Source organism: Emys orbicularis, chromosome 14 (assembly GCF_028017835.1).
Source record: "Emys orbicularis isolate rEmyOrb1 chromosome 14, rEmyOrb1.hap1, whole genome shotgun sequence".
Classification (NCBI taxonomy): Eukaryota; Metazoa; Chordata; order Testudines; family Emydidae; genus Emys; species Emys orbicularis.
In genome coordinates, this window is record NC_088696.1 from 26,028,639 (window position 1) to 26,046,266 (window position 17,628).

The following is a 17,628-nucleotide window of genomic DNA, read 5'->3' on the forward strand; positions in this document are numbered from 1 at the left end:
AAATAGAAGTAGTATTGACAAAGCTGTTACCAGAAAGACAATTATTCTTATTTTTCCGTGGAAATGTATATCAGATAAGGAAAAGCAAAGTCAAGAGTTTAAAACACCACTGTACCTTTAAAAAATTACCTTCACCTTATTTGGTCAGCCTAACCCTTGTTTATAAAAAATAACTGCAGATATCAGGAGTCTTTTAGCTCCTTGCCTTTGAAGTATCTTAAATATTGTAAATTTAAGAGGGAAAAAATTAATATCTATTTATATTTTCAGGGACACTGTCAGAGATATCCCTATTTAAAAAAAGCAAATTTTTAACCTGTTAATGATAACACCTTAAATTATTAAGAACCAATTTTACTTTTCTCCATTAATTATATTCATATTTTGCATTTCCTTTAGCTTGAAGAATGAAAACAAATTGATCCTTTTTACTAGAAATTATGCTTCATGGTTCTGATGCATGAATACAAAGTTACTAATGATGCTTACTTCCTTTGTAGAGCATTTTGAGATCTACTGATGAAACATACTCTATAAAAGCTAGGTATTGTTATTATTATTATTATTATTATTATTATTTATTATTGTATTATAGTTTTGGGGTTATAAACACAGCATACTGGAACCTTATACAAAAGCTGTTTTCATTTACATTATTGTTAGGTTTTTCTGTCATTAAAAAACCCAAACACCTAAAGTTGAGTCACTGTCAGCTAGTTAATCCCCTTTTATGCTACATAGGGGCAAGTTTTTACACTTGCCTAAGCCTTACGTAGCTGCAAAGACAAGTAGAAAGAAGAAATTTCTCCCCAACAGTCTTTTGAAACTGGGCTGATGCACTGGCCAGCTCTGGTAGTCAGCTGCCTGGCAAAGGGGGCAAGATGCTGGACCCCAGAAAGGGATGTTGCAAATTACTTCTCCCCAATCCTATGCAACTGGATTGCCAGGGAGGCACTGTACCTCTACGATCCAGGGCCTCTGGTGCCCTTCAGCTGGCGAGAAGGCACAATTTAGCTCTAAATTATTTTTATCTAATGATAATGGGAAATTTAGGTCTGATTTTGTTCCAGTAAAACATGTACAACAATAGAGCGCTCAAACTAATACAAATCAGTACATGATTCATGTCCACTTATTTATATTCATTGTGAAAAAATGTGAAGCAATAAATCAGACATATACACAGCTTTGAATTCCTAGCTAGTATGTCCTCAATGAGTATATAATATAACACAATCAATTTGATTTTTATATGGCATACTTAATATGCATTATCTGAGTTCTTTACAGAGAGTTCATTCTATGCCAAAGAGGAAGGAAACGTTTTTGAAGTGAAATTTAGGGTGAGTATGTGAGTCAGTGGGTTGGAGAGAGATGTCAGAGAATCCTAGATACAGGACATACAACAGCATCAGAGAAAGATTAACTTCTGGAGGAGCCCAAAATTGTAGAGGTGGAATGAGTGGGATAGGAGGGGATTAGATAAATGTGAGGCTAAAGGGACAGTGTGGATTGAGTCCAGGGACAGTGTTGCAGACCAGGAGGGCAATGTTGCATTGGAATGTGCAGGAGGCTGCTGAAAGTGGCAGGGGTGATATGGTCCATTTACTTAGAGAGCGTGCACACAGCAAATGAAGGGGTGATTGTAGTGCCAATAGGCATACTGGTACTAGCTCTAATCAAACTAGCCTGGGTAACAATAGCGAAGATGTGGTGGCACAGGGTTCAGTGCAGGCTAGCCATCCCAGTAGAAGCCCACCAGGAACCCTGGGTACACACTTGGGTTGCTAGCCCATGTTGAAGCTTGTGCTGCCCCATCTTCACTACTGTTGTTACCCATGCTAGCTAAAGCGGCAATCACACCATTATTTGCTCAGAGAGAGAGAAAGAAATAGTTTCAGCAATATGAATCTGAACGAGCACTGTGTAAATGATGACACACTGGACACTTTCAAGAGCAAGTTCAACAAAGTTCAGAGGAAGAGAGAGTGGCCCTCTGAAGTTTAGAGAGAGAGGATTTATGAAAACCATTTTAAAAGGAACTGCAATTGAGATGGGAAGAAATTAAGACAAATAAGAATTTCATCTGAAGCAGGGTTTGAAGGAAGCCATACAGCAACTGTCTTAATGCTACAGATGCTGGAGTTGAGCTTTATTATTCATATTAAATACTTCAAATATATGTGCAACTCTGTTTTTAAGGAGCAGAAATTTACAATTAAATTGTTACACTTACCCCTGAGCCCTGTTCTAGCCAGAAACTTAACCACCAATTGCTGAAGGTTGAGCAGCCAATCATCAAAATAAAGAGAAGTACAACAAAGGAAGACAGTATGAAACCTGCAAATGGAACAAAAGACTAGACAAATAACTGATGGTGTAAGAATGGTTAAACATACTATACTCATGTACTCTGTTGTGTAGCTTCTCAGCAAAGACTTTATTGTTTAATCTGTATTTATTCTTCTCTTCCTATAGGTGCAGAACTGCCATTTACAAGAACGTGGGGACAAGGAGTTAAATCTTGAAGTAAAGATCAAGGTAAAAACTGAATAGGGGTTTCTGAATTTAACCCATTAGCCCAGAGAAGGGGAACTGATATTAATTGTTTTTGGTATTTTCCAGAATGGTGGCTAAGGGCCAGATTCTGCAATCCTTGCTCATATTAAGTAGCTCTTATTCAAGTGAGCAGTCTGACTGTACAAAATGTTAATGATTGTGAGTGTGGGTTTCAGAATCTGTTAGTAAATTAATGCTTGGGAAAACACTTGATGTACATATTAAAATCTATGCGTACTCACTGCACACACACACCACATGATTCTTACTAAATGAACCAGCATTGAAATAGTGGGCAATGCTCCCTGGCTATGAACCCAAAAGGGGTTATAAGGATTAATAATTCATATTTAAAATCTGGTAAGTGGGTCTCACTCTCATTTATGTATGTTACTATGTGATCTGTGAACATAAATGCTTGTTTGCATATGCATATATGGGATTTGTGGTCAAATAGTTGTGTGTGCACTTTTACAGGCACAGTAATTGTGCCCATGGCTAACCATAGGCCCAGACAGTATGTTTTATATCAGCGAGGTAAAATCTTAAGGGTAAAAATATGCGTACGTATTTACATAAACACAATTTTCCTATATAATTGTAGGATTAGAAGTTGTCTTAAAGCAAAATCTCACAAACACCCTGGAAATCTGTGGGGTGTGTAAATCTGAACCCGATCCAGACCTGAATTTCACTGCTGACTTCTCTATCTAATGAGCTGGACCAAAACCCAGATGTGAACTATTCCAAACTTCAATCTTGAAATCCCAATCTAGATCCAAATTTTGCTTTTCAGGCTCCGCTCTGACTAGAACGTTTCAAATTTTCTCTCTAATAAATGTCAGAATATCTTAAATTATTACTCAATTACTCAATTTCTCTATAAAACCCAGTGATCTGCAATTCTAGGTTATAAATATATCAGGAGATTACAATGCTTTGTTTCTTGAGAAATGCAACCATTGTTTTGTGTGTTTGTCTAATTTCAATAAGATTAAAGCAGGAAACTTTAACAGAGATCAAGAATGAGGCAATCTGAAACTGAAATATTAGAGTTTAGATTTAGGGAAAAACATTGGAAAGGAATCCTAGCTTTAAACATGGAAATATCAAAGGGAAAAAAAGCAAATTCAGTATAAAGACATTTTTGCAGAATGTACCTCCAGATGCCTTAATATAAGCGTGATAGGTTTTCCATGTCACTGAGCCTTCTTGTTTTTCCTCTTTTTTAACAAGTTGGTTTACAGGAGCTACCACACAAACAAAAAGCATACATTCGTGTAACAAAATTTTGACCCAATATCAAGGAATCCTGGTTTCAGAGTAGCAGCCGTGTTAGTCTGTATCCGCAAAAATAACAGGAGTACTTGTGGCACCTTAGAGACTAACAAATTTATTAGAGCATAAGCTTTCGTGGGCTACAACCCACTTCTTCGGATGCATATAGAGTGAACCATATATTGAGGAGATATATATACACACACATACAGAGAGCATGAACAGGTGGGAGTTGTCTTACCAACTCTGAGAGGCCAATTAAGTAAGAGAAAAAAAACTTTTGAAGTGATAATCAAGATGGTTCAGTACAGACAGTTTGATAAGAAGCAAGTGTGAAAATACTTACAAGGGGAGATAGATTCAATGTTTGTAATGGCTCAGCCATTCCCAATCCCTATTTAGCCCTGAGTTGATTGTGTCTAGTTTGCATATCAATTCCAGCTCAGCAGTCTCTCGTTGGAGTCTGTTTTTGAAGTTTTTCTGTTTTAAGATAGCCACCCGCAGGTCTGTCAAAGAATGGCCAGACAGGTTAAAGTGTTCTCCCACTGGTTTTTGAGTATTATGATTCCTGATGTCAGATTTGTGTCCATTAATTCTTTTGCGTAGAGACTGTCCGGTTTGGCCAATGTACATGGCAGAGGGGCATTGCTGGCACATGATGGCATATATCACATTGGTAGATGTGCAGGTGAACGAGCCACTGATGGTATAGCTGATGTGATTAGGCCCTATGATGGTGTCACTTGAATAGATATGTGGACAGAGTTGGCATCGGGCTTTGTTACAAGGATAGGTTCCTGGGTCAGTGTTTTTGTTCAGTGATGTGTGGTTGCTGGTGAGTATTTGCTTTAGGTTGGGGGGTTGTCTGTAAGCGAGGACAGGTCTGTCTCCCAAGATCTGTGAGAGTAAAGGATCATCTTTCAGGATAGGTTGTAGATCTCTGATGATGCGCTGGAGAGGTTTTAGTTGGGGGCTGAAGGTGACAGCTAGTGGTGTTCTGTTATTTTCTTTGTTGGCCCTGTCTTGTAGGAGGTGACTTCTGGGTACTCGTCTGGCTCTGTCAATCTGTTTTTTCACTTCAGCAGGTGGGTATTGTAGTTTTAAGAATGCTTGATAGAGATCTTGTAGGTGCTTGTCTCTATCTGAGGGATTGGAGCAAATGCGGTTATATCTTAGAGCTTGGCTGTAGACAATGGATCGTGTGGTGCGGCACTGCTATGGGTACCCGCATGGCCCCGCAGTATGCCAACATTTTTATGGCTGACTTAGAACAACGCTTCCTTAGCTCTCGTCCCCTAACGCCCCTACTCTACTTGCGCTACATTGATGACATCTTCATCATCTGGACCCATGGAAAAGAAGCCCTTGAGGAATTCCACCATGATTTCAATAATTTCCATCCCACCATCAACCTCAGCCTAGATCAATCCACACAAGCGGTCCATTTCCTGGACACTACTGTGCTAATAAGCGATGGTCACATAAATACCACCCTGTACCGGAAACCTACTGACCGCTACACTTACCTACATGCCTCCAGCTTCCATCCAGGACACACCACACGATCCATTGTCTACAGCCAAGCTCTAAGATATAACCGCATTTGCTCCAATCCCTCAGATAGAGACAAGCACCTACAAGATCTCTATCAAGCATTCTTAAAACTACAATACCCACCTGCTGAAGTGAAAAAACAGATTGACAGAGCCAGACGAGTACCCAGAAGTCACCTCCTACAAGACAGGGCCAACAAAGAAAATAACAGAACACCACTAGCTGTCACCTTCAGCCCCCAACTAAAACCTCTCCAGCGCATCATCAGAGATCTACAACCTATCCTGAAAGATGATCCTTTACTCTCACAGATCTTGGGAGACAGACCTGTCCTCGCTTACAGACAACCCCCCAACCTAAAGCAAATACTCACCAGCAACCACACATCACTGAACAAAAACACTGACCCAGGAACCTATCCTTGTAACAAAGCCCGATGCCAACTCTGTCCACATATCTATTCAAGTGACACCATCATAGGGCCTAATCACATCAGCTATACCATCAGTGGCTCGTTCACCTGCACATCTACCAATGTGATATATGCCATCATGTGCCAGCAATGCCCCTCTGCCATGTACATTGGCCAAACCGGACAGTCTCTACGCAAAAGAATTAATGGACACAAATCTGACATCAGGAATCATAATACTCAAAAACCAGTGGGAGAACACTTTAACCTGTCTGGCCATTCTTTGATAGACCTGCGGGTGGCTATCTTAAAACAGAAAAACTTCAAAAACAGACTCCAACGAGAGACTGCTGAGCTGGAATTGATATGCAAACTAGACACAATCAACTCAGGGCTAAATAGGGATTGGGAATGGCTGAGCCATTACAAACATTGAATCTATCTCCCCTTGTAAGTATTTTCACACTTGCTTCTTATCAAACTGTCTGTACTGAACCATCTTGATTATCACTTCAAAAGTTTTTTTTCTCTTACTTAATTGGCCTCTCAGAGTTGGTAAGACAACTCCCACCTGTTCATGCTCTCTGTATGTGTGTGTATATATATCTCCTCAATATATGGTTCACTCTATATGCATCCGAAGAAGTGGGTTGTAGCCCACGAAAGCTTATGCTCTAATAAATTTGTTAGTCTCTAAGGTGCCACAAGTACTCCTGTTATTTTTAAGGAATCCTGGGCGTGTTAAACCAAAATAAAAGACTCTATGTGCTAAAATACATATTTGTAGCTTCATAAGAAACTCAGTGAAATGTATTCCTTCTTTTAAAGAATCCCCACTGCCTCTGGATGCTGCCATATGGTAAATGCTCCCTCCAGTTTTATAATGGTTTTTGAATGACTAGAAAATCATGATGAGAATTAAAATGTAAATTATATGGATTTGCTAAAAATGATCGATAGCACATAGGTTTGAATGCAAAACTCTATTGACATTCCTGTTCTTCTTCCTCATCCTTGACAGAGCAATATGCATGCTAAAGCAGAATAAGAAACCAAATTTTTCTGCTCCACCTAAGACAGTTATAAAACTGTGTATATCACTACACTGCTAATGTATAGAATTTGATGTGAAGGGAGAGGTTTTTTAGCTAAAAAGTAATTTGCTGTCTATATTAGTCCTTTACAACAGTGCTTCTCAAAGCTGGTCCACCGTTTGTGGAGGGAAAGCCCCTGGCAGTCTGGGCCGGTTTGTTTATCTGCCGCGTCCGCAGGTTCGGCCGATTGCGGCTCCCACTGGCCGCGGTTTGCTGCTCCAGGCCAATGGGGGCTGCGGGAAGGGCGGCCAGCACATCCCTCGGCCCGCGCCACTTCCCACAGCCCCCATTGGCCTGGAGCAGCGAACCGCGGCCAGTGGGAGCCGCGATCGGCCGAACTTGCGGACGCGGCAGATAAACAAACCGGCCCGGACCACCAGGGGCTTTCCCTGAACAAGCAGAGGCCCGACTTTGAGAAGCACTCCTTTATAACATCCCTGTAACTTTGATTTAGCTTTGAAAGTGTCTTTTGTTTGTCCTAACCCCATTATGTTTCCTTGAAAGGATTTTAAGAGCAGTTGAAATAACAGTTCCAGCCACTTTGGGCGATACAAATGAGAAACTTCTGTTCAGCATTAATACTGTGACCTTTGGTTCTACTGAAGGCTCTGGCTGGCAGTTTAGCCAAGGTAATTTTAACTTATTCATATTTGTGAGAGATGTTCTTATAAGTGACAGTGTCAGCTATGCAAATGAAGGAACAGTGTCAGTGCTTAAAAATTTTCATCTTTCAGGACAGATAACAAAATGGGCTGTGTCTTATCTTCTCTCTCTCCTCCCTGCACTTTTTTAGCCACAACCCCACTCTTCCACAAGTTACATTTAATACATTTCAAAGTTGCTCCTATTCCTCCAACCAAGTTGAAAAAACGTCTCTCAGGTTGCTTCACCCCACCAACATGGAAGGTGGAGGTAGGACTCTCTTACTGGGAGTCTCATTAGAAAACCCCCCACTCAGACTTACTACCTCTCCAGCAATGCCTCAGTTGGTCTACAATAGAGTGAAGGCACAGTGGCAGAGCAAATGTGGGGATGCTTGCACTGCAAGTGTCTGTGTTATGCTTGTTCCCAGGGCCGGCTCCAGCGTTTTTGCCGCCCCAAGTGGCGGGAAAAAAAAAGCCGCGATTGGCAGCACTTCGGCGGGAGCTCTACCGCCGCCGCTTCATCCTTCGGCGGCAATTCGGCAGGAGGTCCTTCCCTCCGAGAGGGACAGAGGGACCCGCCGCCGAATTGCCGCCGAGGAGTCGGACATGCCACCCCGTTCCGTTGGCCGCCCCAAGCACCTGCTTGCTGGTCTGGTGTCTGGAGCCGGCCCTGTTTGTTCTAAAGGGAAGACATCAGCTTACAGTATTCTCAGTGTGGCATTTTTCACAAATATTAAATTAATCTAAAACTGTTCCAAAAAGTGAGGCGGCAATGATGATTGATCTGCCTCTCTGCCCATCAGGTCAGGAAAGGCAATTTTATTATTTTAGAATAATTATTTGTTTTGCAGTAATGCACCAACATCCCATTGTGCTGTACAAACAGAGCAAAAAGACAATGTCATCCCTAAAAGCGCAACTAATCAGCGCAGGCAAGAGGATCTGAGGAACAGAAACTAGTTGATGGATACAGCACATTTTGAATGCAGCAATCTCTTTCAAATCAGAAATCTATATTAATATACAATTAAATTAATTTTTTTAAAGCAACAATTTGGAAAGATGCACAAGTGAATCTTTGTAGCATACCTGTGTTATTTCCCCTTTGTGGGTCTCTTTCAGGTTCCTTTATGATGATTTCTTCATCAGACATAACAAAAGGTATGTGTATGAAAGAACAGTTAGTCTTTTTTAAACAACAGAGTATAGGCAATTCTGATTATTGTCCTAAAATACATTACCAGGATTTTCAATTCCTCCATAAGAACTTCCTGAGGAATCACTCTTATCCTGAGTTTTGCTCGTTGGTTCTTTCATTGATCCAGTCAAAATAATTTCTGGGTCCTGTAAAATAAGAAAAATTTACTTGTGAGATCTGAAACCCTATTTTCAATATTCTAAGGCATGTAAAAGCAGAATATGTTTAAGAGTAAGGGCTAACTGTTACCTTTGCTTGCTCCATATAGAGGTTTTGAATTAGCTGAGCATAGCGTCCTTTTTCTTTCATTAAATCTTTGTGAGTTCCCCTTTCATATATTTCTCCATCTTCTAATAAAATGACTTCATCACAGAATTCTAAATACTACAGATTTTTAAGAGTGGACCATTAATTCCATAAATATTGTAACTGCATTGGAAATAAATGCATGCGCGTAGTGTCTTCAAAGTGAATGATGGTAATTAACAGGTTTCATTTCACAGTTGGGAAAACATCAGCAATTCTATGTTCATTTACTACATTCATGCAGGTGTCTATGCCTCTGTCTGTACTCCACAATTAATTGTGTAAAGGAATTATTTTAAAATTGCTTTCCAATACGATCAATTTTGTTTCAAAAATTCAGCCTAAATTACAAAAATAGCTTGTTTGGGCTCCACTGAACTTGATGCTCTTCCCTTTAATTTAGCCAACATAATGGATTCATTCCTTAGCTGTGCTTATAAATGGTGAGGGCCACTGAGAGGAAGAACTGTGAAAAGGGCACTTTCTATAACCCTGGGGCTGGTTCTGTGCTGGACCCTGTGTAGTTTAGTGGAGCCTAAGGGCTAGCTATGATTCCAAGGATCTGATATATCAATTGGAGATTGTCAGAGCACAGTGGCACTCTGGTCACACACCCTTCTTGGCATGACCTCAACATGTCCCCTCTGTAAGTTCCTGACGAGAGATAGCATAACAACTGGCTATGGTGGCTGTACTCCACCCAAGAATTTCTCCTTGGCAGAGGGTTTCCAAGCTGACTGCTTATGTTTTCTTTCCAACCTCTTTAGGCCAACTGAATGGCAGTGCAGAGCAGGGGCCAGGGCAGGTCTGATGCACTTAATTTACTAATTGGATTTCTATTTATTCTGTCTTTGACAAATCTGAACCAAATCTCCCCAAGTTATTAGTGTCACAGTTCTGCACATAAAGGGCAAATCCTGCCTTCACTGGTACAGGTACAGCAGCAAAACTGGTGTGGCTGCTGCACTAGAGGCATGGGGGGATGTTCAAACTGCAGAGGGATGCACCATGCCTCTGCAAGTTCTCTTCACCCTACTGGCTTCATGGAGTGGCTCTGGCTCCACTGTAATTTCATTGCCTTGATGAGAGTATTCTTCTTCCCTTCCTTGGGTGCTGGGGATTAGTTTTGCCCCATGAGTCTCTTAGAAAATTAACTTCAACAATCACCTTTCCTCAGCCTTTTCTGTCAAACTGTACTTCTTGACAAGTTGGCAGGCCCCTTACTCTCTCCCCAAAAGACATGTCAATATGTGATCATTACATTATACATTCAGTTCAGATCTGGGCTCTGGGGTTTTGTGCCCCAGAATGTACTGGGACCTAAAGAACCTGAGAAATTTGAAGTAGGTGACTATTACTCCTGGGAGAATACTGCACCACTATGTACGCGCAGAATTGATGTTCGGCGCAGAATTTTTTTTCCTGCAGAAAATACATTCTGCCTAAGAAGTGCTGCAGTTCTGCCTTTCACCCAACAGAGGCCACTGTGGCACCAGAACAGCCATGTAGAATTTTTTGGCGCACAATCTCCCCCCACTTCCCTCTTTGAGAGCATTCCAGATTGTATAAGCAAGTCCTTGCCCCAGCCACCCCCAGTTGATTTCAAGGAGGCAATAGTGCAGTTTTTCTCAGCTCCAAATAAGTGCAACGTATGAGTTCAGTTCTTGAAGCGCACTCATATCACTGTCTCCTGGAAGTATGCACTGGTGCATTTTCACCATCACCACAGAGTTTTTTTCTTTAGGAAATAATTTAGGAAGATAAGAACACAGGCCCTGGTTCTAATGGGGACTTCAATCACCCTGACATCTGCTGGGAGAGCAATACAGCAGTGCACAGACAATCCAAGAAGTTTTTGGAGCATGTTGGGGACAACTTCCTGGTGCAACTACTGGAGAAACCAACCAGGGGCCGTTCTCCTCTTGACCTGCTGCTTACAAACAGGGAAGAATTGGTAGGGGAAGTAGAAGTGGGTGGCAACCTGGGCAGCAGTCACCATGAGAGGCTGAGTTCAGGATCCTCACAAAAGGAAGAAAGAAGAGTAGAAAAATACAGACCCTGGACTTCAGAAAAGCAGACTTTGACTCTCTTAGGGAACTGATGGACAGGATCCCCTGGGAGGCTAATATGAGGGGGAAAGAAGTCCAGGAAAGCTGACTGTATTTTAAAGAAGCCTTATTGAGGACACAGGAACAAACCATCCCAATGTCCAGAAAGAATAGCAAATATGGCAGGCGACCAGCTTGGCTTAACAGTGAAATCTTTGTTGAGCTTAAACACAAAAAGGAAGCTTACAAGAAGTGGAAACTTGGACAGATGACTAGGAAGGAGTATAAAAATATTGCTCGAGCATGCAGGGGTGTAATCAGGAAGGCCAAAACACAACTGGAGTTGCAGCTAGCAAGGGATTTGAAGGGTAACAAGAAGGGTTTCTACAGGTATGTTAGCAACAAGAAAAAGGTCAGGGAAAGTGTGGGACCCTTAATGATTGGGGGAGGCAACCTAGTTACAGATGATGTGGAAAAAGCTGAAGCACTCAATGCTTTTTTTGCCTCGGTCTTCACAGACAAGGTCAGCTCCCACACTGTTGTCCTGGGCAACACGGTATGGGGAGGAGGTGAGCAGCCCTCAGTGGTGAAAGAACAGGTTAAGGACTATTTAAAAAAGCTGGACAGGCACAAATCCATGTGTCCAGATCTAATGCATCCAAGGGTGCTGAGGGAATTGGCTGATGTGATTGCAGAGCCATTGGCCATTATCTTTGAAAACTTGTGGCAAGCGGGGGAGGTCCCGGATGATTGGAAAAAGGCAAAGTATGAATTGGATGAATGGACTATAAGGTGGATAGAAAGATGGCTGGATTGTCGGGCTCAACAGGTAGTGATCAATGGCTCGATGTCTAGTTGGCAGCCGGTATCATGCGGAGTGCCCTAGGGGTCGGTCCTGGGGCCTGTTTTGTTCAACATCTTTATTAATTATCTGGATGATGGGATGGACTGCACCCTCAGCAAGTCTGCAGATGACACTAAGCTGGGGGGAGAGGTAGATACGCTGGAGGGTAGGGATAGGGTCCAGTGTGACTGAGACAAATTGGAGGATTGGGCCAAAAGAAATCTGATGAGGTTCAACAAGGACAAGTGCAGAGTCCTGCACTTAGGATGGAAGAATCCCATGCACCGCTACAGGCTGGGGACCGACTGGTTAAGCAGCAGTTCTGCAGAAAAGGACCTGAGGATTACAGTGGATGAGAAGCTGGATGTGAGTCAGCAGTGTGCCCTTGTTGCCAAGAAGGCTAACGGCATATTGGGCTGCATTAGTAGGAGCATTGCCAGAAGATCGAGGGAAGTGATTATTCCCCTCTATTCGGCACTGGTGAGGCCACATCTGGAGTACTGCATCCAGTTTTGGGGCCCCCACTACAGAAAGGATGTGGACAAATTGGAGAGAGTCCAGCGGAGGGCAACGAAAATGATCTGGGGGTTGGGGCACATAACTTATGAGGAGAGGCTGAGGGAACTGGGCTTGTTTAGTCTGCAGAAGAGAAGAGTGAGGGGTGGGGGGGTTGATAGCAGCCTTCAGCTACCTGAAGGAGGGTTCCAAAGAGGATGGAACTCGACTGTTCTCAGTGGTGGCAGATGACAGAACAAGGAGCAATGGTCTCAAGTTGCGGTGGGGGAGATCTAGGTTGGATATTAGGAAAAACTATTTCAGTAGGAGGGTGGTGAAGCACTGGAATGGGTTACCTAGGGAGATGGTAGAATCTCCATCCTTAGAGGTTTTTAAGGCCCGGCTTGACAAAGCCCTGGCTGGGATGATTTAGTTGGTGTTGGTCCTGCTTTGAGCAGGGGGTTGGACTGGATGACCTCCTGAGGTCTCTTCTAACCCTAATCTTCTATGATTCTATAAATGAGGCCAGCTATATTAATGTATTATGAAGGATGCCTGCTAAAATAAAAAGTTTTTAAAAAATCAAGCAAAGCAAAGGCTTCTACAGCAATGTCAAATCAACTAAGGTATACATATGTAGGTTTGTCTCTTCTTGTTTTTCTACATTTCTATTTATGTTGTTAAATGTTAAACACAAATATACAGGTTGGGCAGAGTGGCCAAGTTAACATTGCTGTAGGAACCTCACATTTTGCATTTCCTGACTTTTTCTTTTCTTTTATCAGACCAACCTTAATGTTGCATTAATTTAGATTTTGGCATTTACTACATGCGACGCTAATGTCTTCCATTAGTGTAGGACATTCTCCTCCAGCTTTTGCTTCAAGGTAGTGTAAAATGTTGCTGCTGTGCCACCTGCTGGTACATTGCTTTTATATTACTAGCAACAAAAACAAAAACAAAAGTGAAAAATGAAATGGGTGTATTAGATCAAACAAAAAAACAACTCCTGAGACATATTTGCCATTAGGAAGCTATGAGAAATGCATTCCAGTATAAAGGCTCTAATGCTGAACAAGGACATCTGTGCTTTAATTAAGATTTATTGAAAATTATGACTTTCAAAAGGGAGACATTTCCCTACTTTGTTAATGGAAGGAGGAGGGGCTTGAAGCACAGTACTTTAGACTGCAGAGAGATGTCTGCTCAAACACAAGGCTTTGTACTGTATGTCTGGTAAGCCTGGAGGTAGAGCTTGGAGGGGAAAGTTTTTCCTGCCTTGCAAAAAACAATTTAAGATTTCAAATGCTTATTCTTTTCTGCGTTGGGACAAACCCAAGAGCTTTTGAAGTTTTGTGCCTGTTCCCAGAACACCCACTAGCAAGGGCTCTCAGTGGGGACATGGGAGATCCAGGTTCAAGTCTCTGGCCTGAATCAGACAGAGCAGGGACTTGCACCTGTGTTGCCCACATCCTAGGAGGATGCCCTAACCACCAGGTTATTGGGTATGCTTGGGTGCATGGCTCTAGCAGGGTGGCCTGCCCCTTAAGGGCCAAAAGGCCTGCGGGTAGTCAGCCCTGTTTAGGATGACCATATTTTCCCAAAGGGAAAACAGGACACTAGGCCAACCTGAGACCCCCCCCTCCGCCCCACCCCTACCTGCCTGGTGCTGATGGGGCCGGCCTGAGGCCTCCCTTTCTCTCCCATGTGTGGGGCTGGCCCGAGCCCCACTGCCGTCTGCCTACACGCAGAGCTGTCTTGAACTCCCGTGCCCTCTGCCCGAGCCCCCCTGCTGCCAGTGCCCCCCTCTACTCTATTTGGCCTGAGGCCCCCCTCTACCCACTGCATGCGGGGCTAGCCCAAGGCCCCCTGACGCCTGCCCATGCAGAGCCTCTCTCCCGAGCCCTCCCTCTCGTGCAGGGCTGGCATTGCCACTCATCCCCACCCTCCCCACGCATTCCTCAGCTGGCAAGAGCAAATGCAATAAATGTACAGTTTCGCCAAAAAAAGTTGGAACAGCCAGGACAGGGCTTAAAAAAGGGACTGCCCCTGCCAAAATGGGATGTATGGTCACCTTAGCCCTGTTCAGTCAGCTCATCTGCGGTGTAATTAATTAGCTGCTTCCCAGCCTGAGGGAGCTAGATTAATTGGGGTCAAGTGATAGCATGAAACAGCTGGGCCTCAGGACTAAGAAAGCTCAGTTGGGGGGGTAATCACAGGGAGCAAGTTGGGTTCCTGTGGAAGGCTTTGAAGCAGGGTCTGAAAGGACTCCAGGGAAGCAGCCTGGGTGGTAGAGTTCTATCCCAGAGCCAGAGTGACTGAAGCTGCGAAAGGAATTAGCTTTGCAGTCAGCACTCTCCTCCCGGGAGCGGAGACTTTGGCCTGGTCTACACTACAAACTTAGGTCAACATAAGCCTCATTATGTCGATCTAATAATGTGTGTGTCTATGCTACTGAGTCCCTTCCACTGATCTAAGTGGTCTGTAAAGTCAACTTCTGTACTCCACCTCCACGAGAGGCATAGCACTTGATTCGACATCCACGTGTTGACATAGGGATAGTGTAGACACTACATTGTGTAATTCGAATGAATTGGCCCCCAGGAGCAGGGTGGATAAAAATCAATGATATTTTCAAAAAAATAAAAAAAATTGGATTTTTTTAATTTAAATCGGATTTTTTTGATAAAATGCTTTTTGAGGAAGAAACCTATCTAAAGATAGATACATTATAGCTCAATGATATCTCATCATGAAATAGGAATGATAAATTCTAATTCTATAGTATGATACAATATATTCATGTAATGTTTAAGAAAAGTTTTGTAAATGAGTTCCAATAGTTCATGGATTAGAGACCCAATCTTATGGGGTTCCAGGGGCTTCTGTATAGATTATTTAGGTTAATCTTTCTATCCACCCAATGGGACTCAGTGCTCAGTCTAGAAGATACCATCAGAGATGCTTAGTTTTGCAGTTCTCAAACTGTGGATTTGTGTCTCCAGAGATAACATGCTTGTTAACAGCAAAAATGTTTTTAAATGAATAAGTAGAGGTGAGAAATAACAGACCTCAACCCTACTGTCTCTCTGCAAATTTGTGTACACAGAGTCAATCCCTTACCTCTTTCTAAAAGTGCTAAGTTACAAAAAGTTCAATGAATAGAAGATTGTTGGGGGCAGAATAGATCTGGACAAGGAGAAGAAATCTGGAGATGTGAGAAGGGAGGGACGGGCAGTAGAAACAAAAGTGAAACTGTTTGAGCAGCATATTCCAGAAGTCTTGAGGTCTTTCTGAGGGTAGCCTTCATTGATTTGAGCTCTACCATACCATTCTCTCACTAGAAGGGAAAACCTACAATGGCATCAGGCCGCAAAAGAGTCCCAGTTTGGGAATATTTTTATGAAGTTCCTCTAGCTCTGGGTAAGACAGGCATGCATGCAAAATGCAAACAGTACAACAAAGAAATGCAAGGCCTGATTGCCCGAATGAAATGACATCATGAGAAGTGTTCCTTCTCAGGAGTAAGCTGCGTTGAAGATGATGAAAGGAACATGTCTGAACATGCAGGATCATCAGGTTGGTAAACTTTTTTTATTTCATACTTGTTTCTTAAGCACTGAGCAAAAAATATAGTTGTTACTCTATGGTACTATAATTTTAGATGCAGTTGTGATAAAAAATAAATAGCTGAAATAGGCAGATCTTCCTTTTACAATTTCACCTTTAAAGTAGTACTGAGTGTCAGTGAATGCAATGAGTAAAACTAAATGAGCAGTATGGTAATCATAATTAAATAACTGCACTGACTTATTTTGTTTAGGAGAATCCATCCTCAACATACAGGATTCTGAAAACTATCCACCTTCAAGATCACCATCATTTTCTATAGTTTCAGAGTTATCTGCCAGTGTTAGTGTTTCAGTCACATCATGTATGTCACATAGCCACAGTATATCACCTGTAGCAAAAAGAACGAACATCTCCATCATCCAGAAACAACCATAGATAAGTTTGTGATAAGAACCAGCAGATTACAAAAAGAGGTAATTGATGAAAAAATTGCCCAGTTTGTTTATGCAACAAACTCTCCTTTCTGTATGATTGAGAACCCACACTTCATTAACATGGTTCAGTCATTAAGACCAGGATACAGTCCACCCAACAGAGCAGATGTCACAGGCAAATTGCTGCATAAAGTGTATGAAAGAGAAATTGAGCAGTGTGCAAAAGGTCTAGAGGGTGAAATTGTTAACCTGAGTCTTGATGGGTGGAGCAATGTCCACAATGATCCTGTTGTATGTGCTTGTCTGACAACAGAAGAAGGGAATGTCTTCCTTACAGAAACAATTGATACATCAGAAAATGCACACACAGCAGAATACTTACAAGAAGTAGCAGTAAAAGCTATAACAAACTGTGAAAGAAAATTAAAGTGTCTAGTACGCAGCTTGGTCACAGACCATGCTGCAAATGTATCCAAGATGAGAAGAAATTTAGAAGATCGTGAAGAGAGTTCCAAACTAATAACATAAGGTTGCAATGCTCATTTGATGCACCTCCAAGCCAAAGACTTCAGTGTTCCAGAAATAAAGGCTAATGTTGTTGAAATTGCAAAATACTTCCATAACAACCACTTTGCAGCAGCTGCTCTGAAAAAAGTGGGAGGAACCACGCTAACTCTCCCACAAGACGTGCGATGGAACTCAGTAGTGGACTATTTTGAGCACTATATCAAGAACTGACCTAATCTGATGACAGTTTGTGAACAAAATCGTGAAAAAATAGATGGCACTGTCTTAGCCAACGTTCTCAACATTGGGCTTAAGAGAAATGTTGAACATATGCTGAGTATCCTGAAGCCTATTTCTGTAGTCTTGAACAAAATGCAGGGAAATAGCTGTTTTATTGCTGACGCTGTTGAAATTTGGAAGAAACTGAGTGAGATCTTAAAAAGAGAAATATGCAAAGACAGAGTTAAAATTACAAACATTAAAAAAATGAATGGGACAAGCACTATCTCGAGCTCATTTTCTTGCAGATATTCTCAATATTCAGTACCAGGGTCAAACCTTAGCTGCTGAAGAAGAGGAGTTGGCTATGACAAGGACATCCAGGAATAATCCCTCCATAATGCCAATTATAATAAACTTCAGAGCTAAGGGTGAACCGTTCAAGCAATATGTTTGCTGATGA

General features: G+C 42.1%; 1 protein-coding gene across 1 annotated transcript in view; it reads right to left on the reverse strand.

Moving 5' to 3' along the window:
* LOC135888660 (ATP-binding cassette sub-family C member 12-like) overlaps window positions 1-17,628 on the reverse strand; it is a 100,585-nt gene that overhangs the window by 21,658 nt on the left and 61,299 nt on the right. Inside the window, exons 15-19 of the mRNA XM_065416394.1 lie at window positions 8,989-9,123; window positions 8,783-8,885; window positions 8,631-8,702; window positions 3,720-3,809; window positions 2,237-2,340 (exon numbers count right to left, since the gene is read on the reverse strand). Of these exons, the coding sequence (XP_065272466.1) occupies window positions 2,237-2,340; window positions 3,720-3,809; window positions 8,631-8,702; window positions 8,783-8,885; window positions 8,989-9,123 (504 nt within the window). The remainder of the gene's footprint in view (window positions 1-2,236; window positions 2,341-3,719; window positions 3,810-8,630; window positions 8,703-8,782; window positions 8,886-8,988; window positions 9,124-17,628) is intronic.